This window comes from Danio aesculapii, chromosome 17 (assembly GCF_903798145.1).
Source record: "Danio aesculapii chromosome 17, fDanAes4.1, whole genome shotgun sequence".
In the NCBI taxonomy this organism is placed as follows: Eukaryota; Metazoa; Chordata; class Actinopteri; order Cypriniformes; family Danionidae; genus Danio; species Danio aesculapii.
Window position 1 is genome coordinate 10860482 of NC_079451.1, and position 12797 is coordinate 10873278.

The 12797-nt window shown below is 39.1% G+C and overlaps 1 protein-coding gene across 1 annotated transcript in view; it reads left to right on the plus strand.

Annotated features, from left to right (window-relative positions):
- The first annotated feature begins 5111 nt into the window (after nucleotides 1-5111).
- slc35f4 (solute carrier family 35 member F4) overlaps nucleotides 5112-12797 on the plus strand; it is an 82675-nt gene continuing 74989 nt past the window's right edge. Inside the window, exon 1 of the mRNA XM_056477128.1 lies at nucleotides 5112-5453. Coding sequence (XP_056333103.1) covers nucleotides 5234-5453 — 220 coding nt within the window. The 5' untranslated portion in view covers nucleotides 5112-5233. The remainder of the gene's footprint in view (nucleotides 5454-12797) is intronic.

Sequence of the window (12797 nt, forward strand, 5' to 3'; positions counted from 1 at the left end):
GCTCTCTCAACAGTCCTTAAAAACCACCCTGCATATTTAAGATCCTTGTTTTAATTGTTTAAATGAATGTCCCATCACCATTGCAATGCTTTAGCTTACACACAAACCTTTTAGCTGACCCAATTCACCTATACCGCATGTCTTTGGACTTTGGACCCGGAGGAAACCCACATGAATCGGACCCGGCGAAAACCCACATGAATGATTCTTGACTTGGTCAAGAATCTTGGTGTGACTCTGGAGTCAGATCTGAGTTTCAATAGTCATGTCAAAGCAGTAACTAAATCAGCATACTCTCATCTCAAAAACATAGCAAGAATTAGATGCTTTATTTCCGGTGAGGACTCCAGAGAAACCTGTTCATGCTTTTATCGGCAGCAGAGTGGATTACTGTAATGGACTCCTCTCTGGCCTTCCCAAAAAGACAGACAGTCAGACAGTTGCAGCTCATCCAGAATGATGTGGCCAGAAAAATCATAGCACATCACATATGTCCTCAGGTATCACACTGGCTCCCAATTACATTCAGAATAGATTTTAAAGTATTGTCTATCAATTACTAAATGGCCTAGGACCTCAATAGATTACAGATATGCTCACTTAATACAAACCTAAAAAATTCCTCAGATCTTTAAGATCATATAAACTAGAAATTCCAAGAGTTCAGTCAAAGCAGGGTGAATCGGCAAAGCAGGGTGAATTGGCCTTCAGTTACTATGCCCCACCGCTGCTGTTGTAGCACATGTTACAGCACACCTGATCATTTCTTAACAAACTTCAATTAGTACAAAATGCAGCTGCCAGAGTTCTTACCAGGTATAGAAAATTTGATCACATCACCCCAATTTTATCCTCCTTACACTGGCTGCCTGTTAAGTTTCGTATTGAATTTAAAATATTGCTTCTTACATATAAAGCTTTAAATAATCTAGCTCCTGTTTATCTAATCAATCTTCAATAGTCTCGCTACAATCCAACTCGCTCTTAAAGGTCTCAAAACTTAGGGCTTCTGGTAGTACCTAGAATAGCAAAGTCAAGTAAAGGAGGTCGAGCCTTCTCATTTATGGCTCCTAAACTCTAGCCTTCCTGACAACATCCGAGGCTCAGACACACTCTCCCAATTCAAAACTAGATTAAAGACCTATCTGTTCAGTAAAGCGTACACTTAGTGCACCACTTAGGGGGCTTCCACACAAGTTATGCATCTTGTTGATATACACTGTGAACATCAGCTACGCTAATTATTTTCTTTATTCTCCATTTCCACCTGGGGATACTCTTCCCGAGGCCCTCAGACTATGCAGAGTCACTGATTCGATCCAAGACCAACGACGAGATGATCCCAAGGTTTCCATATCCTGGACCAGGCCGAATCCTGAGCAGCTACTGTGATGGTCATGGAAGAGTGGAGAACATGAGACTGATTCCTGTGACGCTCCAGAGACAGACGAGTCTTCGCTGAGGCCAGCTTCCAGCCTCCGCCACTAAGACTGCAGCTCTGCACAAGACGTTTGGCCAGCGGAGAAATTAAAATGATCGTGCCCAACTGAGCCTGGTATCTCTCAAGGTTTTTTTTTCTTCACTTCCGCCATTAGTGAAGTTTTTTTTCCCTCTCCGCTGTCGCCACTGGCTTGCATGGTTCGGGATCTGTAGAGCTGCGCATCGTTGGATTTGCCCTTCAATATTTGGACTCTCAGTAGTGATTATTAAACCACACTGAACTGAGCTCAACTGAACTGAACTTAAACACTACAAACTGAACTACACTGTTCCTTGAACTACACTGTTCCTATTTGAACTACACCGTTCCTATTTACTGTGACCTTTTATGTGAAGCTGCTTTGACACAATCTACATTGTATAAGCGCTATACAAATAAAGGTGAATTGAATTGAATTCTGAAGCTGATTCAGCTTCCAGAAATGATCAGATGTCCTCCAACATTAGGCACATTCATATCAAGACTATAAACTGTGAGGAGTTGAAATTCCTACTTATCAGTGAAGGAAAGTTCTGGGATTGAGTGTCATAAGTTGCTGTTCTGGGCATGAAGCAACCATAACAAGTGTGAATAATGGTAGGAGACAGAGATACTATAGCTAGCTGGAAGGAGAACAAAAGGAAACAAAACAATGCGCAGAGCAGATTGGTTTAGCCAAGAGTGAGGAGAAGGGAAGCTTATAGAGTCTGGCACTGTAATTGGGCCACATATGAAACTCAGCATGTGTCCTTCTCTCGCAGAAAATCCGAGAGCACCGTGAGAAAATTGTCCTCCCTTTTCCGGAGATCAATTTCACACAAAGTGTTAAGGATTTGCTGCAGAACCACAGAAGAGTCACCAAAATAGACTTGGCCAGTGATATTGGACTGGGTTTGGGGTGAACCTCAGCACTTTTTCAGGATGTTCTGTGCAAGAAGCATTGGTTTTGAGCAGAGGTGCTCTAAGCTGAGACCAGCAACTCACCAACTTGCATTCAGAGGCATTTTGTAGTGCTTTGCTAGATGTAAAGTTGTTTTTACTCACTGAAGCTCTGAACTGTGTGGCTAAATGGAAGCAATAAGACCTCATGACAACAACTGTGCATCTGTGGTTGTAGAAAAAATATGAATTAGCCATTATTGTATCACTCACATTAACAATGAGTGGAGAAATTATCCTTGAATGCAGAAACCATGAAGCTGGCAGAAGCTAATTTTGTTGGGCAAAAAAAAAGCCCTGCGGCACCATTTCAGAGCCTCTACGCTCTCACTCTCAAAGCCTCATAAATATTTGAAGAAAAACAATAAATAGAGACACAGCCGCAGGCCACTAAAGTATTAAAGTGTAACATATGTGCACTAAAACATAGAAAGGGCAATTCAAGCATGGAATGGACAAACACTGTCTCTTTCGCTAAAAACAGTACGCAAGGACAAAAAGACTGGAATACTGATCAGTCAACTTGTGTGCCTCCACCATCTGTCTATCCATCCATCTATGGGTCCATCTGTCCAGCATTTATTCCTTCATTTGTCAATCAATCCGTCTTGCATTATCCACCTCTCTATTTATCTCTCTCTGTCTCGTATTGGTTGGTCAGTTCACACATCTGTTTGTCTATCTGGCAGCCAGTCTATCTCCAATTAGCTCTCTATATCATGGCATAACAAGCATACTTTCAAAACAATTCTTAATTCAATTTAACCATGAATTGTGCAAGTGAATCTTGATTTTTACTACAGTAATGAAGAGAATGTAGATCAACCAATGATAAACCAGTTGTGATGTTGATGAGAATCAGTGCCCAGGGGTGATGAGACTGCACATGTGTCTATACAGTAACTTTGCATTTTAATTTGAATATCACAATACAGTTGTAACATGTTTTTTCCCTGCCAGACTCAGTCCACTAGTATATCAATATCAATCAATATCCCACGTACGGTGATGTGTAAATTTGAAATGGATACATGGCATGCATACTAGACTATAGCCTTCTTCATTTCACTACAGTAAACTGACACCCAAACTGTTGCCATAGATTACAACAGAGTTCACTGTTTTATTCATTAAACGACTGAACATTTTGACCATTTTCTTTGTGAACAATGGCACAAATACAGTACTCTTCATTTTCATTTTGATGGCACTGACAGGATTATTGACAAATATTTTGAGAGCAGAACTAAGGGTTTTGAGTTAAAGGTTTGTAGAGCATTTAGAAATGCACATACTTATTTGCAAATATTTATATCACAGGAATTGAGAAAATGTTTTGAGAAAATGTACTTGACAATTTATGACAACTAGATCAACCACTTTACATTTTAAAGGTGCAATAGGAGACCTTGGAAAATGCTAACATTAGCCAGATAGCATGGAAATCCTGCAATTTCAGATCAGACCCCTATCTACAGGGTAGCTCTATCTATCTATCTATCTATCTATCTATCTATCTATCTATCTATCTATCTATCTATCTATCTATCTATCTATCTATCTATCTATCTATCTATCTATCTATCTATCTATCTATCCTCTTTATGCTCTGAATATTTCAGCTCCGAACTCCTTTAGACTTTAAAACTGCTTATAGCCAAACCCTATTTGGCAGGTAATACTGTGCAATGCACAAGACCATATGCCTTCTCACTGCAGTGCCTTGAAAGTCAGTGCAACACTGCATGATAAAATAATTTTAGGGAGGAGCCTAATAACATGATTATGACACGACGATGCTCTTGTGTCTCTTTTGCAAAAACAACTTCACTGTGTCCACTCTGAATCTCGAGCGAATCATTCTTTTGAAGAGGTTCTTTTCATCAATTCATTCGAACCGAATCACAAGAGTCAAACTGTGAGGTGAGTGTTATGGATTATAAACAAAGGAGCCATACAGTCAAACACTAAAATATGTGACACTTTACAATAAGGTTTTATTAGTTTATGTTAGTTAATGTATTTACTAACATGCACTAAGAATAAAAAATATTTGTACAGTCTTTATTAATATTTCAACATGTAGGCTGGCTAATGCATTAAAATCTAAAGTTGTGCATGTTGACATTAGTTAATGCACTAGCAGGAACAATAAATTCCTTTATTTACATTACCTTTAAAAAGATTCTGTAAAACTATTATTATTTTTGCTCATAGTAGTAAATGCATTAAATTACAATTACAACTAATGAAATTTTATTGTAAAGTGTTAGGGTAAACTGTATTACCAAATATGTATTTTATACAAAAAAAATAAAATAAATAAATGATAGAGCATAGAGCTTAATGAAACTGCTCAATGAAATATATTTAGAAAACATAACATAATAATAAAAAACATGGGCTGTTGTTAAAACCGTGATGATAACCTGAAATAAATAACTAATTTTCTACACTACGCATAGGTTAGTTTATCGTGGTTAGTTCATGATAATTATGAGCATGCTTGTAGATAATTGTGGTTATCCATAATTACGCTCTTTTCATGCGAGTGAATCGTCCAAACAAACCGATTCGCCAAAATGAATCGGATCTCCCAGTTCTGGCAGCCATCTGTTCGGAGCAGCGTGACTCCCCCTGCTGTCCGAAGAAGGAACGGCGCTGGGCAGCAAGTTTCACGCTTCTCCACAACCCTGAGCGACTCCTCAAAACAACGTGTGCTGGAATTTGACTCGGGTGATGCTCTCAACAGCGGGTTTCGCATGTTCATCGCTCGTGACCTAAAAGCTGCCGTTTTGCCCGCGCGGAGGTAAAATGAGCAGCCCGGAGATCCAGGATTCGGGAGAGGAGCCTTGCTTTCGCCTGGAGCACCTACCGGGCAAGAGCCCGCACCTAACGGGCAAGGCGTCTCCGCAGGTGACCAGCCGCTGGGATGCGCCTCAAGTGACGGCCAACGGGCTCCATGACATTGAGGATCGGATTTTACGAATCACCGGCTACTACGGCTATAACCCCGGATATTCCAGCCACAGAAGTAAGTGTTTTTAAACACGCGCAATAATAGATGCAATAGTGGTGGTGTCGGGATCAAGTCACTGCTGTCTTCTTACGGGTGGCCTTGAATGAAGAATGTATGCGATCTGAATGTGAAGGGAAACACTTGCTGTGAGGAATACCTTATTGTGTTTGGATAGAGCTTTGTTCACAAGTTAAGTGCTTTCTGTGTAATTCTGATCAACAAATGAGTTCAGTTGGCGGAACTTTCTTTCGAAGTTTTGAATAGAATAGAATAGAATAGAATAGAATAGAGTGTGGAATAAAGGATGGATAAGGTGAAATATAAAACAGAACAAAATAAAAAGGCTAAAATAAAAAAATATGTATTTATTGAAAATGAATAGACTGAAGCACAGAGCAGAACAAAAATTGATATAGCAAAATGATATTAAGATTATATTAAATGATATTAATAATACTTTTTTAAAAATCACAAAAACCACATGCACATTCTCTTTATGGACAGTTTAAATTAATCACTGATGATTTACCAGTGATTTAGTGTCAACAAATATAAATATCTTACAAAGATTGTGTGGTAAATACATATGACTTTTAACACCTTTTATTGGTTAATATGTTTTATAAAATGTTGCACATTACACCCTCAATAAGACAATGCTAATAATAAGCAATCATTAAACAAAAAGCAAACAAGAAATCACAAGCAATATATAAAGCGACATGTGTGGTTGGACAGAATGCAATCATTACAGCAGACAGTCATTTGCTGGATGCTTATTAAAATGACAATGTGAATGGAGTAGCGTGATGATTGAATCCTAATTATAGGTCTCTGTCTTTCCTGAATTTCAATGCCCTCGGTCTATTTAAATGTGATCGAAGGAGTCTTGACTCAGGACAAATTTGAGGATCCGCTTTTTAATAGTATGCAGGATATAAATATATACTGTAGGCCTATGTATTTTTTTTATTGTGGCCAAGTGTAAGTGCAAGTACACACCACACTCTGGTCTCTGGTGTGCTGTTATTACACTGGTGCAGTATGTAACTAAATGAATCATGCCTAATGAACATCAGCATGTTTGAGTGAATGTATTTGCATGTTTTGTGTCTCTTAGTCCCTGAGGACGGTGCATGGTAATGTTAACTCTGCATAGCATTCATTCACCTTTGCCTCTCGTTGTATTGCATAAGCGCATGACACATGATGGGTTGTGCCAGATATGCCAATTAAAGCAGAAAACATTTGGGGGCAATCATATTCAAATGACTTTTTTTTTTTCAAATGAAGAGGCCACTTTTTTTACTTTTTTGGTGCTTTGAAACACCAAAAAAAATTTTTTTTGTCTTTTTTTAATGTGGAAGTGTCACGTTGATTTGTTTCCTCTAAGACTTCAGAGTTTTAAACCCTGACTCAGCATTATATATAGTGAGTTAAAATGTCAGTTAGTCGACAGGAGAACAATGCAAAAGCTCTTTTATTTAACAGAACTATCTGTGATCACCATTAATCGTCCCCCAAAAGCAGACGATTGAGTGATTTACAATTCAGGAGGCATTCAGCAATTCAACAAGAAGAGGCAATACACATAAGAAGTGCTAATTATACAAAGGAACTGCTAGTGCTAAGAAAATTAAGTGCTAGGAAGGGGGAGTGTTGTTTTTTTTATACAGAGAAGACAGTTTCTACAGCTGGTTTGTCAAACCCACTCACCTGTATGAAGCAAACTTCATAAGTGCACAGAAATATGAAGTGACTGTAAGAAAGTGTCTGGTGCAAATGCGCACAATTAGAATATCTATCAATATCACGAAAAAAAATTGTGATCTCGATTCGACCCTCCACATGATTTAAACCCAGCATTTTTACGCAACATGGACATCTCCAAATGTTGTTAAAAGAGTCACATACTGTATTGATAAGATATAATTCTCCCAAAAATGTCATTTCTGTCTTCATGTAATAATGTTCACATGAGCTGACCTTGAGTTGTGCATTTACAAGAGAAGACATGCGTGTTCAGGTCTACTTTAGTGAATAGCCTCCTTAGGCTGTGAATAACAGGTAATAAAGTGTAAATAATGTTCATTTTATTGCACAGAGCGATCGTTTGGGAGCAGTGTGGAAAGTGTGATTTGCATGTGTTTTTTCCTCAAAGTGACGGCAGCCATAACATGAACTGATTGCGAGCACATCATTTAAATGATCATATCACATTTTAGAGTTATGATTACGACAAGCATTTGATATGTTTTTTTTCATATTGAACCCAGAGTGTTGTGCATGAGAATAAACATGTAACAGTGTCAGTATAACTACTTTAGCCTATGTAATGTTAAATATATTGCAGGAGGGAATCTGATAATGACAAATGTCTTAAAATGGAATGAAAATCAGGATCTTTATTTTAAGCAAAAAAAAAAATCGTGATTCTCATTTTAGCCAGAATCATGCAGCCCTACCTGTCAACATTGCGATGTGACAATAAGTGATATCAGTCACTCACCGCTCTATGAACTGACTGTTTTGAGGTTTAAATAGGAGGGGCTACCGCACCTGTAATGAAAAGAAAGGGAATCCCAGCATTTTTGTATTTATTTCAGTGTTTTCATGCTAAAATAAAATTAAAGCACAGAATCACATTTAGGAGCAAGGAGCGTCCCCTGGTGGTTTGGCAGTATGGGTTGCGCATAGGGAGAATCGGCTCTTTGATGTTTATTGGTACCCTTCATAGAAAGATTAAAAATACGAGATAAATACAGGAAAATACCTTTACGGGATTTTCGCATGATAGAATTGTAAAATACAGGAGAATACTGGGAAAAACGGGAGGGCTGACAGGTATGAAAATTGGTGCAAGTGTCGGTTAAAGTGTCAGCGAGATAAATTTGTTTTCTACAGGTGGTTCGTCAAGCCCACTCACCTGTTTGAAGCAACCATCATAAATGCACAATGTATTTTGTAGAGATATGGCGGAATTGTACGAATTGTCTTGTGCAAATGTGGAAAACTGGTGCAAGTGTTGGTTAAAGTGTCAAAGATATGAAGGATTTTTTTTTCTACAGGTGGTTTGTCAAGCCCACTCACCTGTGTGAGACACACTTAGAATTGCATACTGTTTTGAGGTTGTGATCGTGTGGTGTCAGTGGGGGAGAGAAGAGGGGGTCCTGGTTTTGTTCACAGGGGTTCAGGTTCAGATTTTTACTGATTAGTGTTGTCATGATTAGGGATGGGTACCAAAACTCGATACTTTATTGATATAGGTGCTAAATTATAAAAGACAGAAGTATCGATAAACTCTGACGTTTACGGTTATTGCTGAATAAACATTACTAACAGTAGCATAATTTAAGTGACCAACCTTTTCTAATTTACGATATTTGATATTCGTCTGCACAGTTGGCAATTTCACTTGAGAAATGCTCGTGTTTTCGCCCAATAGTACAACAGCAAGCGTGTCAATTATAAAAGCACAGTTCACAGTTCTCGGCTGTGCGCACGGACTTAGCGGAGGCTCACGCTAATCTTACACACATAGCTTGCGACACAGCTCATAAGCTTGCGGAGTGGCACAGAGAACTAAACGGGTTGTATTTCCCGAATGGACACCGACAATGCCTGTTGCAACAAACACAACACGTTGTTTTCTTGTATAAGCGGAAACACAAGCAATCTGGCTGAGCATCTTTCAAAAGTGCATTAAATGCAGAAAGACAAATGCAATCATCCACATCGTTATGCTAGCAGTCAATCACATAAGGTCTCTCTAAATTAGCATAACATTCATTCATTTTCTTTTCGGCTTAGTCCCTTTATTAATCTGGGGTTGCCACAGCGGAATAAACCGCCAACTTATCCAGCATGTTTAACACAGCAGATGCCCTTCCAGCTGCAATCCATCACTGCGAAATATTCATACACACTCATACACTACAGTAAATTTTAGCATACCCAATTCACCTGTACCATGTCTTTGGACTGCGGGGGAATCCAGAGCACCCAGAGGAAGCCCAAGCAATCACGAGGAGAACATGCAAACTCAGAAATGCCAGAAATGCCAACTGAGCCAGCCGAGGCTTGAACCAGCGACCTTCTTGCTGTGAGGCGAACGTGCTATGTCTATAACACTCAATTTGTTATATTTTTAAAACCTTAACAATACCTATCCCTAGTAATGATACTGAAATTTGATAACAATCGGTACTGAAATTTAAAAAACGTCCCATTTCCCACTAACATTTTAAGCACTGTTGAACACGTTCTTAAGCACAGCTGATTTGTCATTGTGTTCATGTGCTCAATAGAAATGACTGTGATTGACCATGAAGGTCATCAGTTCACCGAAATCACTGGAGCATTTTAAAGCTGCAAAGATCTGCAAGTCTGTTTATAAGCTGACATTCGAGCGATCCGCTGATGAATCGACTGATCTTCACGGCTTTAAAAAGCTCTCTCTCTGGATCTGTAGTAAACAGCAGTGAGTTTGGTGAACTGATGACCTTCACGCCCAATCACGGTTGTTTCTGTTACGTCAACACAATGGCAAATCAGCGCTGTTTAAGAACGCAAATGTTAGCGGGAAATGGATGTTTTTAAAATTTCCAACCCAGGCTCATTCTGAGAACGTAGTCCCGGGGACGTTTCTGGAGACCGCGAAATACGTAGCCGGGGGTACGTGCGGCTGCATTTCATTTTTTTAAGCGAACGCTGCGGGGCGGTGTGACGCCGTTCCCTTCGGCGCCCGCCGGCCGGCCAGCCGGCCGCTCGCCTCCGTGTGGAGGGCTTTCCCGCTGCAACCAATTTGTCCGGTTAGCTCTTCGTGTACTCGAGGCGCAGAGAGGTGCTAACCACGACGACGACCGGGTTCGAGTCCGGGGAAGAGCGGTTCCAGGAATCAGGTAAGAAAACAAAAACAAAATCCAAAAAATGAAGCGAACACGTTCGTCACAGGGTGAGAATGCGGTCAAAATCCGAAAACGTGGTAAAAACCGGACGAGGGCTTTTCTTTTTCTGGACGGCTTTTGTGAACCGTCGTTGGTTGGGTTTGGGGACGGAGGAGGGCGGGTCAGCCGATTGGCCGGTCGCACGGTCAATCATTCCGTCATGAAGACAGGCAGACGGGCGGAAGGTCGTTCGACAGCGGCCTCCAGCGGGTTTACGCGAGAACGGCGCGGGAAAAAGCGTGCACAGCGGCCTCTCGCGGACTCGCGAAAACAAAAACTGCACAAATACGTACCTCCCGGGACGTATTTCGCGGTCTCCAGAAACGTCCCCGGGACTACGTTCTCGGAATGAGCCTGGGTTGAAAATTTCAGTACAGATTGGTATCGAATTCCAGAATCGTGACACTAATTAGTAGTGATTCTTTATAACTTACAGTATAAACCAATTAAGTTTTGGTTTTGCACAAACTGAACACGTTATATTTAATTTGGAGGAAAAAGGAAAAGGCAAATGTTATTTGTATCATGACTAGTGATGGGTCGTTCTTGAACGATTCGTTCATTTTGAACAATTTTTTTGTATGACTCGAGAACGAGTCCTCTCGGAGTGATTCGTCCATTTGCGCACACACACAATTGTGCAGGTGAAGCAGAAGATTAGTTCCTTTTTCGAGTCTGAAAGACAGAAGCCAGTTATATTCATTTGGAGCCGGAAAAAGATTTGATTCATTCATTTCTCGAGTCTTTCTCTTTACATGCTGTCACATGATGAACGAACGGCTCAAAAACCAGAAAACCTGAGAGGTTAACTAATCATAGCTCCTTTCCGCTCAGACTGTGTGCATTGTTTGAGCTTATATGGGTCTGTTTGACGTGAACGAACCACTCAAATTTGAAGACCTGTCAGAAGAGGTGAGCTGACATAATCATAGACAAAAGACCAGGTAAACAATAAGTGATTATTTTCTCTTTCTTATGGCATTCTAGTTATGACTTGTTTGTAGTGTGGTCATTGTGGGCTAGTTGTAGATGAGTTTGGAAGCAACTTGTAACATTTTAATAATATTTTGGCAAATTGAACTAAATGAACGAAATGACTCGAAAAAAGATTCGTTCATCTTAATGAGTGAGACTCAAAGGTCAGAGTCAGTAAAATGATCCAAACTTCCCATCACTAATCATGACTAAAATCGAGAAAAAAAAAATCATATTCCCAACCTAGATTACTTTTTCAAAGATGTAGCTTCAGTAGAATACACTTGGTCCTTGGTGATTCATGAAATGGAAAGTTAACTGGCACTTTCTGGAGAGTCCAAAAATGATAAATCACAAAAATGGTAACACTAAACAACTAAGGTTCCATAAGTTAATGTCAATTAATGTATTTACTAACATGAACAAGCGATAAACAATACATTTATTACTGACTGTATTCATCTTTGTTAAGGTTAGTTAATTCAAATAAAGTTGTTCATTGGTAGTTCTCACAGTGCATTACTTTGGATTTTAATAATGCATTAGAAAATGTTGAACTATGAATAATAAATGCAGTACAAGTATTGTTCATTCTTACATTAGTTCATGTAAGTAAATACATTAATAAACATTAAAAAATGAATGGAACCGTGCTGTAAAGTGTGATCTCAAAATTAATACAGTGCATGTGGCTCATGGTCCAGATCTTTTTGCTTCATCATTAGACCTCAATATATCATCAGAAGTAACAGGCATTGATTTTGTTTGCCCTGTAAAGGTTTTTTTTTTTTACTCTCAAAGTGCCAGTAGTCTTTCAATTGCATTTAATGAATAACCAAGAGCCACAGTTTAGATAAAAATCTTCTTTAAAGTTCTTATGAAGGAAAAAAGTCACCCATATCTTGAGGGGTGAGCGCTTTTACACTAAATTCTTATTTTTCTGAGAAAAAATATACTTACTGGCAAAGGGTTTCCAGGGGAACGTGTTTTTTTTTGATGGATTGTGAAAAATATCCATTCCAAAGCCAGTCCTACTGTAAATGTGAATCTGAAGCACCTCTGGCAGGCATTTTTAGGTGGATTTTTGACTAGGACGTTACGACTCGAGGTCAAGTTCACCCTTGACTAATAGCACGTTGTAGTCTTTTTTTCCCTACTATAACTTCATATTTTAGATTAATACAAAACACAAACTAGTTTGTACAGTTATGTAATTCATAGTTTTTTTTTTTATTAAAATGGAACATTAGTTAACATTAGTGTTTTGTACTTAATACTTTAATACCTTTTTGTTCCTCTTTAAGGAATGAAAGCTAAATATTATACACAAGTATTGGTTTTGCCGGTTTTTGGCAGTGGTAGTCAGTGTAATATATGTGCATATTTAAGCTCCCCTCTTAAAGTTTGTAAACACCCTGGGCAAAGTAGGGTTTTGGAC